The sequence below is a fragment of the Natrix helvetica genome (genome assembly GCF_964273705.1).
Source record: "Natrix helvetica genome assembly, chromosome: 6".
In the NCBI taxonomy this organism is placed as follows: domain Eukaryota; kingdom Metazoa; phylum Chordata; class Lepidosauria; order Squamata; family Natricidae; genus Natrix; species Natrix helvetica.
The window spans coordinates 53,596,923-53,609,540 of record NC_138553.1 but is presented as its reverse complement, the minus strand read 5'-3'; the positions used below and the strand labels follow the sequence as shown (position 1 = coordinate 53,609,540).

The following is a 12,618-nucleotide window of genomic DNA, read 5'->3' as shown; positions in this document are numbered from 1 at the left end:
AAAATTTAAAGATTGTTTTTATTTAAATGAAAAGACTTTAAATCAATTTAATTTTAACTTCACCGTTCTTAAAGATATATGATATATGCACTTTGTTGAAAAAATGTTCAATGAGGATAAAATTTGTATCTTAAAAAAATCTTTCCTATGTTATATTATCCTAACAAAAATGGCAATGGTTCTTCCGTATAATTTTTTAGGATGGAGGATAAGATTAATTTCCAAATAATGCATATATGGATGCTGCCTTTTCATTACTTTTGTAATGACTGAGATAGGAAAAAACAAATCTAATTTTAATGTTAAGGAGACGGTATTAGAATGCTATGCTCCCACACCCTATATATACAATAATGGCCACAATGCCAGTAGTTGACTAGTAATCAAGTGCTGAATTAATGGAACAGAAATTGCCAACTAATTAACCTCTTTTTTTAACCATCCTGCAACACTGCATAAAGAAATATTTCACTTTTCAGTTGAGCTGAGACAATTGCTCTATGGGATACATTTTGTTTCTGGAGATCAGATCTCTCCATCACAATGAATGATAAGAAACAGCATTATACATATTTCACATTAATCAGCTAATTACAAACTGGAGCCTATCAATTTTGCTGTTTTTCCACTCCAATAATACTTGTTCATTGTATGAAACTGATTGTCTTTCTATTGACTTTTTTCCAGCATGTTGTCTACTTTGTGAAGCTTATCATTTCATATACCATTCCAGATGTGTCAAGGAAAACTAAGAGCAAAATTAAACGGGAGAAATACCTAACACAAATACTTCTTCATGAAAATCCTCTAAAATGTATTAAAAAAAATATGGGGAACATTGCTGACAAATTATTAAAAGGAGCAGAGACCACTTTACAACCTAAATGTGAATAAATGCTAGTTAGTTACAACATCTAATAATGAGTGAAATATTCTAAGAAATCAACATGATTTGGATTAAAAACTTAATAGGTCAACACTGGAAGAGAATACATTTAACAGAACATATAATTTTCATATGTACCATATATATTCTCACTCATACATTCTCCCAAGTTGTTTTCTAGTTTGGAAATTTTCTCTTAAAAGTCTTGATATATATTATTAATCCACCCAACCAAACATCCTTTTAGTTCATGAACTTCTCTAGTTGGAAAAATCAATTATTTGTTATTATTTCCATCTTCACATAAAATTTTATTTGGTATTTCAGGGTCTGTTGGACAAGAGGAAAACAGTAGTTGAATTTCAAGGCAATTTTCTACTATAGTGGGATGTATGTTGTCATATGAAATCATGGGAGCAGTATGAAATAGAGCACAATAGATAAAGATGCATTAATATAAATTGGCAGGTGACATGTAAACTAGAAAGAGCCATATATCTTCCAAATGTTTACAATAGAACCTTGTAAAAATAAGTTACAGCGAGTTTGACCCAATTACTATTCTAGAGTGTAGAAAACTTCATATAAGTGCTATGAATTTATATTCAACCTAACAGTATTTTATTATGTTTACCATATTGCATTAGAGGTAAGGCAGTGTGAAAGAAAACACCTGCTGATCTAAATTAGGGGACTGTGCACTTTCTAATATATAAAAGCACTCTCTGATATATAACAACTTCATAAGAGTATGGATATGTACAATTTGCTATAAAATTTATTTTACGACGCTGATTTTTTATTTCCATGTTTATGATTTCCTTTTGTGATTGCTGTATATGAATTGGTTATATAGAATTGTAAGAACACAAATAAGTGTGTATGCAGTAAATTTTTGAAAAGATCAAAAAAGACAACATTATGACATGGTATGAGCAAATACTCAGATCCCTCTGATCAACAAGTCAGGATATCCTTGACGTTTTAGATATTTGAATTTTATAGAACATAGAAGATAGGAAGACCAACCATCTGGAATTGGGCCAAATTGTCCAGATTTTGAAATGTGCCCTCCATCCATATTTACTCTCTGGCAGATTTTCCTTTTGTCAACCATTTTGTCTGCTGTCAGCTTAAAGCAGGATAATATGTGAATTAAAATATAAAAGTGAGACATGGCAGAAGGGAGAGATAAAAGTCTGCTTGTGTGACATGTACAAAAAAAGGAAAATGCCAAAAGCCCAAAACCACAGTGTTCAGCTAAAGTTCGTACAGAGACACGTAGTCAGTACCTGTGGCCCAAGACAAAAGAATTAAGACAATATTTACTTATAAGGCACCTTTTCTCAAGATAACCAATAAGAAATGAGTTAAGTGTTTCCGTGTTACGCTGCTTTTGAGAATGTATAAGAATGCGTGCTTTGATGATAAGGGTTGTTCAGAAGTTACATACTAGCCTTTGACTAGTTTTCTGAACCTGGCTGCCAATAAACTTCTCCTTGATCTCGAGGCGTCTGTCATTTTCTGCAACAATTCTGGCGACCATGGATGGGACTTAGAGCGATATTTCGCTGAGGATGGAACGGACTGACCGGTGCCCAATTGAGGCATCTTGCCCAACCTTCGGGTGCCCACAGAGAGTTTCTCTGGAAGGGGGCAGATGACCCCCCTTGGGCATCCGGTGGACCCCACCGATCCAAGAACCTGACCGGGATCAGGACAAGTCAATAAATTACGCCAGCTGAAAAGATGTCTGCAGGCAAGTATTGTGGGAATTGTAGACCCAATTGTAGAGTGGAAAAGGGGACCCGATCACCCCCCTGAGCCCGGGTTAGCGTCCCTTCCTAACAGAACCAGTGTATCCTAATGAGGCTCTAGAATTGTGTGGGTGGTTAAGCCACTACAGTTCCTGTTGAGTCTCCAGGGCTGCAGGTCAGTGGAATGTGTTTTAGAAATAGAACATGGGAGGTGGAGGAAGCGTTCCTCGAACGCCTCTTCAATGCATGCTGAGAAATTTTAAGAAAGCTTTTAGTGGAGATTATGGAGATCCCAAGCCCAACCCTGGGAATTTAAAAAGGTTCTGTGAGAATGAATGGCCAACATTTAATGTAGGGTGGAAGCCCGAAGGCACTTTTAATCCACCACTACAGACCTATTAAACTGGAAACAACATAACGGGCCGTTGTCAGCTAAGCCTCAGGAGGTTATTGAACCTGTTCAGAGTTATTATCAAAACCCATAATCCAACCTGGCAGGATTTGGAACAGTTGATGACTACTCTCCTTAATGGTGAAGAGAGAGAAAGATTAAGTAGTGCCATTGGAAAAATCCTAAAGCCTGCGGACGGAGGTAGCCTCCAGGCTGCACTAAATTTATAAAATAAGATCCACAATGGGATCCCTATGGAGACATGACCTCCCCCCCCCCCCCAGATTATCAGGCACTAATTCTTCAGGGTTTAGAACAGGCTGCAAAACCTCCAGTGAATATGTCCAAGCCTTCTCTTGTAATCCAAAAAATGGACGAAAGTCCCAAAGCTTTCTTCCAAAGGCTAGTTGAAGCATATAAAACCTACATCCCAATCAATCTCCTGGATCCCGAAAATGCCTGCATGTTAGCCATGGCTTTCATATCTCAGAGTGCCCCGGACATTAAACGGAAGCTCCAGAGGCAAGAGGGGGCCTCCTGAATGAATATGAGCCAATTGATGGAAATTACATGAAGGGTCTTTGTGAATAGAGACCAAGTGGGAGAAAGGAAGAAAGATGACAGGATGCAATGTAAAGCTGAATTACTGGCAGTTGCGTTGTCAAATAATTCCAAAACCCAGGGCAGAGATAGATGTAATTGGTGTAAGAAAGAAGGCCATTGGCTACAAGAATGTCCCAAGAGACTTGAAGTTGGAATAAGGGGACGGGGAAGTGGACAGAATAGAAGAATGGACCGTGGTCAATTGACTTGAGAGGTCAAGATTTATGATTGCCAGAAAGGAAAAAGTGGAAGAGGAATGGAGGAGGAGCCAACGTCGAGACGAGACAACGTTCGGTCTCGATTGTTCGAGACCACCGTTGATACTTTTACCACTGCACGGTCCATATGGACCTAAACCATCCTGTAGAGATGGTGAACAGGGAGACAAATCCTTGCTGGTCTCAGGAACATTGCAAAGTCCCTGATTGACCCAAGGGAAGCTCTCCAAGCTCTCCGGCGGTAAACAGGCAGCCCCCAGACTGACAAAGTCGGAGATGTCTCTGGAAAGAAGGCAGTGAAAGTGAGTCCATCTGGTGAGATTTTTTCTTTGAGAATGATTGTCCAAAGAAAATCCCTTTTTAAAGATAAATTAGTCCTTTAAGCAAAAGAATAAAGCGGCAAAAATTATCTCTATTGGACTGCCTTAAAAAGTTTTTTTTTCCTTTTTCTTTGTAACAATGTTTTGTGGATTGTGATTGTAATGCTTTCCGTTTCTCCTCTTAAGTGAATGAATTGATTTTTTTTCTTCTATTCTTTGCTACCTTATTTTTTGGCTGAACCAAAACCTTTTTTTTATTTTAATAATCCTTCCTTCTACTGCTTACTAAATTTTGTTAAAGACATTTAGTGACTTTTGTTTTCTTTAAGCTTGAAACGAAAAGTTGAATCTGCCATTCGGAAGCCAGAACTTGGTTTTTTTTTTCTTTTTTGAAACAATGTATCCTTTGTTCTATCTCCTTTGATTCTACTGACATTGTAACTGGAGGGTTTGCAGCTTACTTGTGGAGACTGATAAGGACTCAAGGACACAGACTGTTCTTTTGCAGGTGTCTTTGTGAAATATTTTGGGCAAGGGAAGGAAAAGAAAAGAAAAAGATAGAACCCTTCCTTTTTGAAAAAATCAAAAGAATCTTGTGTTTAAGTAAATTCAAAATAAAAGTACTCTTATACATAAAAGAGACATTGAAGGCGAGAATGGCAGTGGATTTTAGACTCTTTCTTCTCTTTTTGGGAATATGTATCAATATGCAGATGAGGAAACCCTATGTTTCCAGGATTTTTTGGATGGAATTTAAAATATATTGGAAGGGTTTGAGAGATTTGATAAGAAGTTGGATAGACTATTGTCTTGCACAGCAAAAGATGAAGGGGTTGGAGCCCCAAAAATTAAAGAAGAGAATGAAGATATGGAAGATAAAGATAAGATAACAGATGAATTTACTAATGGAGCATTCATGAGTGAAAGTGGAAAGGAGGGAATATGGAAAAGTGAATTTGATAATCTGGAGCTCTATCCCTCTTGTCAAGATATGGATTTGATGATGGAGTTAAGAAGAGAAACAGCTTCAGAAATACGTCTGATAATCACAGATATGTTAATTTCAATACCAGCTCAAGGGCAACGAGACTATATGAGAGACCTTTTAAGCAAAAAAGTGCGGAGAGAAGTTTTTAAAAACCTTATAAAGAAGTTAATAAGAGAATTGACGCAACAACTGGCAAAAGAGATAAGATTGTTTTGTTACTGGAAAGATACAGGCTGATAATGAATGTTGATAATTAAAAACAGTTAATTTTTGGTGATTAACAAGTAGGATTTTGTAGATGTTTTTAGAATGTTTCTTTAAATGTTTATTTGTTAACAAATAATTCATTATAATAATAATGAAATAATAATTTCAACTAGTAAAAGCAATTTGGATATAAACTACAAAGCGGGACCTGGGATAAAGATTTATCAATTTTATTAATAAATTTTTGTTTAGATTTTGCTATAAAGATGTAATCTTTCTCGGGTACTTATAAATTTTACTAACAAATTTTTGTTTAGATTTTATTATAAAGATGTAATCTTTCTAGGGTTGGATGAGAGGAGATATGATATAAATAGTAAAAAAAAATTAGATAACTATAATAACAACAAGGAAATGTTAATGGATAATGCAGTGATGGCGAACCTATGGCACGCGTGCCACAGGTGGCACGCAGAGCCATTTGTCAGGGAACATGAGGCGCTGCCCTGTCAGCTGGCCAGCGCACATGCGTGCGCTGGCCAGTTGAGTTCACCCCCTTTTAAAGCCATTTTTCACCCTCCCCAGGCTCCAGAGGCTTTATAGGAGCCTGGGGAGGGCGAAAAGAGCCTCTCCTGCCCCTCGCCCCCCTGGATGCCCCCCAGAGGCTTTATGAGCTTCCCTGAAGCCTCCAGAGCACAAAAAACTGGAATGGACTTCCGGTTTGCTTGGAGGTTCGTTTTGAGCGCTCCGAAGGCTTCAGGGAAGCCTCCTGAAGGTCCCTGTAGCCTCCAGAGGGCTTCCAGGGGAGGCGGGGGAGGTTGTTTTTGCCCTCCCTAGGCTCCTATAAAGCCTCTGGAGCCTGGGGAAGGTGAAAAAACCATGCAAAAAAATGGGGGGTAGCGCCTGTAGTGCGTCCATGCTCACGGGTGTGTGTGTTGCGCATTGCGCTATGGGTGCGGCACGTCCACACATGACCCCTCCCGCGCTCCCCCCACTTATGGCATGCGAGCCAAAAAAGGTTCGCCATCACTGGGATAATGTTTAATGATGTTTACATGTGTTGGCATTGGTAAAAGCAATTAGATATAAGCTTGAATAGTGAGTTGGGGGAGGAAAAAATGGAATATGTTATAAAAGGGTAATTATTGGAGGTTTATTGAAATAGCTAACGAATGCCATTAGGTGGTTGTCTCTTTAAATACAAATGATTCTAGATAAAAGCATGTTTAAATAATTCTAGTCAAATGAGAATGGTGGTACATTGATAGTAAAATACATAAATATTTTTTATTTAAAATGTACAATTTGATATGAAGGAAGTATAAATAATGATTGTGGTAGTAATGCACGAAATCTATTTGTAACAAATCAACATGCTTTCTACAAGATATAATGAAGAATGATTCTTTTTTGTGTTTTTGTTTAATAAAAAAAAATTCAAAAAAAAAAGTGGAAGAGGAATGAAGTCCTGTGGATTCCAGGGCAAAAGCCAAAGTACCAAAAAGGGACAAAAGCTATAGGCTTGGCTGCAATAGATGAGCGGTCTGAAGACTGAAGGGGCCCAGGGTTTAGTCAAGCCCCTCCCTGAACCCTTGATCCGAATGAAGACAGGGGGCAATAATGTAACCTTTTTGGTAGACACAGGAGCGTCTAGATCTGTGATTACAAAGCCCTTGGCTCCCTTTTCCAATAATGTATTAAATATCCAATGGATTGATGGTCTAATAAATTTTGTACTGCCAACTTAGCCTGGCCAGTAGTAAAAGACTCTCATTCAACAACGCATATGGGCAAAACTATGTTAGCCGAAGCACTTCAACGTATATCTTACATTGACCGTCTCCACTCTCTATGTGCCCATGCAAGTGAAAGATGTAACACATGTGCCCAAGTTAATTCAAGACAAGGACCTAGACTTCCCCCTGGAAGCCAACCTAAAGGGTATTATCCCATGGATTCACTAGTTATTGACTTCACAGATATGCCCAAGTGTGGACTTTATAAAGCTATGCTGGTCATGATGTGTATACTGGATGGCCTGAATGCTTTCCTACAAAGACAAAGCAGGCACGCGAAGTGGCCAGTATCCTGCTTAAAGATATTGTGCCCCGATATGGAGTACCCTCATTCATATCGTCAGACAATGTGCCTGAGTTTGTGCACCAAGTAATTCAAAAGCTAGCAAAATCCTTAGGGACCCAATGGAGGCTTCATTGTTCTCTACACCCCCAAAGTGGGAGCCACACTAAATGCATGAACCACACTGTTAAGGAAATAATAACCAAGGTTTGTGTTGAAACCCACCTTAAATGGTGGACGCCTTACCCTTGGCTCTCTAGTCTGTGAGATGTAAAGGACTTAAATTATCTCCTTTTGAAATGAGGTTTGGATGGCCAGCGGTTATAAGCCCTAATTTGAAAAATCATATAGGGGACTTAGGATAGCTGGGGACCTTGTGGGTGAATCGGTGGGAGAATTAAATAAGCAAATACAAGAAATCCAGCAGTACTGTGTTTCTCTCCCCCCACCATTTCTGATGACTTCTGGTCATAATATTCAGGTGGGGGACAGAGTTTGGGTGAAACATTGGAAAGGGGAGAATCTAAAACCCAGATGGAAGGGCCTGTATACTGTAGTTATGTGTTCTCCACTTGCAGTAAAAGTGTTATTTACATGAAGACCTAGATGAAGAGATCTACGTGAGAGAACCTCCAGGATTCCGACAGCAAGAAGGGGATACCTGGTTCCTGAACAAAAGTCTTTATGGTCTGAAACAGTCAGGTTTAATGTGGTACTTATGTCTTACTGACAAACTAAATTCAATGGGCTTTATTAAGTCCAAAACTGATGAATGCATGTTCACAAAAAGATCTAACAATGCATATGAGATAATTCTTTTTTTTTTATTAAAAGAGTTTTGTACAAACAGATTTCCCCCCTTTTCACCCCCCCCGCCATACAATGTAAATCTCATACAAATGCTATACCCCCCAACCCCCCCACAAAAATTCACTTTCAAATATTATACCAAATACTTTGCCCCCTCCCCTCCCCCCATCTTAAAATAGATTACTCGTAACCCCTCTCCTCCCAACAAACACAATATAAATTTCTCTTAGATTAATAATAACACATTGATCCCATTTTCTAAGCTAATTTAACATCTATAACTCTTAATATAAATTTCTCCTAGCATAACAATGTTTCGTTAATCCCATCTTCTAATTTATTCATACATATATATTGCCCCGCCCTCCACCCTAACCCTCCCCCACCTCCCCCACAAACCCACCCCCCTGACTTCCACTGTATACCACTCTAACAATTCCAAACATCCCATATACTATTTACTCTGATCATCTATCGGTCTAAACATTCTTACCTAAAGGCTACATAATAACTCCTAGTCTGGTATTTATTCTGTATATAATCAATCCATTTTGCCCATTCCTGTGTGTAATCCTCCTGTTTCTGAGCTTTTAAGAAAGCTGAAATTTTTGCCATTTCGGCGAACCCCGCCACCTTCTGAATCCATTGATCAATTGTCGGTAAAAAATCTTTTTTCCAATATTGCGCAATCAACAACCTAGCTGCTGTGACCATATACAAGGCCAATTTTGTTTCCCCTTTGGTAAAATCCTTAGCTATACCCAATAAAAACATTTGCGGAGTGAATTGTATTCTTTTCTTAAATACATTCTGCATAACCCACCATATTTTTATCCAAAAAGCTTTAACCTTGTTACAAGTCCACCATACATGAAAAAAGGTAGCATCTAGACACCCGCATCTCCAACATTTTGGTTGAACATTTGGGTACATGCATGATAATTTTTTAGGATTTAAATACCATCTGTAAAACATTTTATAAAAATTCTCCCTTAAATTCTGTGACTGTGTAAATTTAACATTCTGAACCCATATTTTTTCCCACGTTTCCAACATAACCACTTCACCAAAATTCTGAGCCCATTTAATCATACAATCCTTAACCAATTCACTTTCTGAGTCTCTTTCTAACAGTACATTATATATTCTTTTAACTTGTTTTGGACCAGTCTCTTTTATCTGCTTAATCAGTTCCACTTCTTTATCCATAAAACCGACCCTGTGATCTTCTTCCCATCTCTTCTGTAGCTGTATGTAATGTAACCAATTTAAAGTAATTCCTTCTTCCAACAGCTGTTCCAAAGTTTTTAACTTCCATTCGCCCCCATCAGCAATAAGCACATCTTTATATAAACAACCCCCGAGTGACTTAATATTCATAATCCCCATGGCGCCTGCAAGATCCAACCAAAGCGGTATTTTATAATCCCAATTGGGCCGGTGCTTCTTCCATATTCTCATCAAGGCACTTCGGAGAACATGGTTGTTAAACACTTTATCCACCCTGTCTTCATAAAAAAGATATGCATGCCATCCCAGAACAAGATCATGGCCTTCTATATTCAGCAATTCCATTTTTGTTTTCCCAAACCAATCTGCTACATACGTTAGTACCGCAGCTTCATAATACAATCGAAGGTTTGGGAGTCTGAGGCCGCCTCTTTCACGTGTATCTTGCATAATCTTCATCTTTACTCTCGGTTTTTTCTCCTTCCAAACAAATTTATTTAATGTTGTTTGCCAATTTAACAAGGTTTTATCTGATTTAAGCACCAGAATCATCTGGAATAGAAAGATAAATCTAGGTAGAATGTTCATTTTAATTGCTGAGATCCTTCCAAGCAAAGACAATTGTAACTTTTTCCACGCTTCAAGATCTTTTTGTATCTTTTGCCACAACACTTCATAGTTATTTAAGAAAAGTTTTGTATTTGATTCTGAAATTTGTATTCCTAAATATTTAACTTTAGAAACTATTTCAAAACCTGCTAAACTTACTTTCTTTGAGTCTCTGTCATGTTTTTAACCATCATTTTCGTTTTGTTTTGATTTAGTCTAAACCCAGACACCATGCCAAATTCTACTATGATATTTTTCATCTGGATTATTGATTTCAAAGGATGTGAAAGGGTAACAACCAGATCATCGGCGAATGCTCTAGTTCTGTATTCCTTTTGCCTGATAGCTATGCCATCTAAGGATTTTGAGTCCCGAATTGCGTTCAACAAGACTTCCAAAGTTAAAATAAATAACAATGGGGATAATGGGCAACCTTGTCTTGTGCCTTTTTGTATCTCGAAAGTTGTTGACAAATTTCCATTAATAATAAGTTGTGCATTTTGTTGCTGATAAATTGCTCCAATCGCCTGCCGCAATCGTGGTCCCATATCCATCTTTTCCAAAGTCTTGGTTAGAAAGTTCCAATTCACTCGATCGAAGGCCTTCTCTGCATCCAAGAAAACCAGCACTGCAGAGATCTGCTTATTCTTATCAAGATAGTCAATTAAATCTATGAGTTGCCTTACATTCTCCTTCATATGTCTGCCTTCAATAAATCCTGCTTGATCATGATGAATAATCTCTTGAATAACCGGCATCAATCTGTTGGCTAGTACCTTAGCAAATATTTTATAATCTGTGTTCAGAAGAGATATCGGCCTGTAATCCTCTGGTTTCTTAGGGCCCTCTTTATCTTTAGGTATCAATGAGATAAAAGCCGCTTTCCATGAGGGAGGTATTTTACCTCCTTGTTGTATATTACAAAATAGTTGTGTAAGATATTCAATCATTTCCAGTTGTAAAGTTTTATAATACATTGCAGTCAAACCATCAGTCCCTGGAGCCTTAGCTAATTTAAGTTGATTTATAACTAAAGTGATTTCATCAGCGGTTATAAGACGTTCCAAATTTGCCTTTTGAAGCACAGAAATTTTGGCAACCCTTTTTCCTTCCAAAAAACCATCTATTAACTTGTTCTGTATATTATCCTGTACATATAGCTTAGTATAATAGTCCACAAATGATTTTTTAATCAACTCTTGTTGATATACCATCTTCCCTCGAAACTCAATTTTATCAATAATTCTGTCATTCATATTCCTTCTCAAAGTATATGCTAACCATCTACCAGGTTTATTAGCGTTAGCAAAGGTGTTATGTTTAGCAAATTGTAAATTAGTTGCTGTTCGTTCTGCTATAAGCATCTGAAATTGATCTTTCAACAGCTTTAGCGCCATCTGGAGCGCCTGATCATTCGGGTTTGTTATAAGCAGCTGTTCCTTGCTTTTTATTTCATCTTCCAATTCCATTCTCCTTTTCTGTCTAATTTGTTTATGGTTAAAGTTCATATGTATCAGGACCCCACGCATATAAGCTTTACTTGCATCCCAAACTGTTTCAATGGGAGTGCCCTTATTCATGTTAAAACTGAAAAATTCCTTCATGTGTTTTTTAAGTTCATCAACATTTTTTTCGTATCTAAATAAATTTTCATTTACTCTCCAAGACCTTCTTGGCCTCATCCCTAATTCAATTTGTAACCACACCGGACTATGATCGCTAAGTGTCCTGGCGAAAATCTTGGATTTCTTAGCTTTAGGAAGTAGATCCGGTGTTAACAAAAAGAAATCAATCCTTGAAAAGGATTTATGTCTATCTGAGTAGAAAGAAAAATCCATCTCATTTAGATGTTGTGTCCTCCAAACATCTTTTAATTTCAAATCGTCTTGTAAATCAAAAAAAGCCTTTGGTAATTTGGTAGTGAATTTAGTCTTTGTACTCTTATCTATCTTTGGAGAAATCACTCCATTCCAGTTTTCCATTATTAGAATACTCTTAAAGTTCCAGTCTAAAATTTTTAAATGGAGCATCTTATAAAAACTTTCTTGGCGTTGGTTAGGAGCATATATTCCTAGCACCAAAATGGGACCAAAGTCTGTATCAAATTGAATTGCTATATATCTACCAGCGTCATCCGCCTCTATAACTTTAGTTGAAAATCTTTTATTTATATATATCACCACACCATTTTTCTTTACCAAATCAGAGGCAGCATAAAATGTTCCCAGTTTTGAATTCTTGCAGCCTAATATGAGTCTCTTGAAGGCAAACAACATCATTATTAAATTGCTTCAAATAATAAAATATTTTTTTCCTTTTTTGTGGGGAGTTCATTCCATTCACGTTCCAAGATAATAGCTTAAGCATCTTTAGATCTGGTCTAGAGCGTTGAAAGCATTTGCTGAAGATCTCTCTCCACAAGACTAATCTTCGGCCCTGCTCCTCCCATGGCTCCGGTTTGCTTCTTAGCTTCTTTCTTAGCACATTGTGTTTGGAGGTCGACGCGCTTGTGAGATTCTA

At 37.5% G+C, this 12,618-nt stretch overlaps 1 protein-coding gene and 1 long non-coding RNA gene across 2 annotated transcripts in view; one reads left to right on the top strand and one right to left on the bottom strand.

Annotated features, from left to right (window-relative positions):
* The window catches only part of ANO6 (anoctamin 6), a 285,876-nt gene extending 283,514 nt beyond the window's left edge, over positions 1 to 2,362 (top strand). Inside the window, exon 20 of the mRNA XM_081958403.1 lies at positions 688 to 2,362. Coding sequence (XP_081814529.1) covers positions 688 to 894 — 207 coding nt within the window. The 3' untranslated portion in view covers positions 895 to 2,362. The remainder of the gene's footprint in view (positions 1 to 687) is intronic.
* LOC309394792 overlaps positions 1 to 12,618 on the bottom strand; it is a 482,407-nt gene that overhangs the window by 272,283 nt on the left and 197,506 nt on the right. The window lies entirely within an intron of this gene.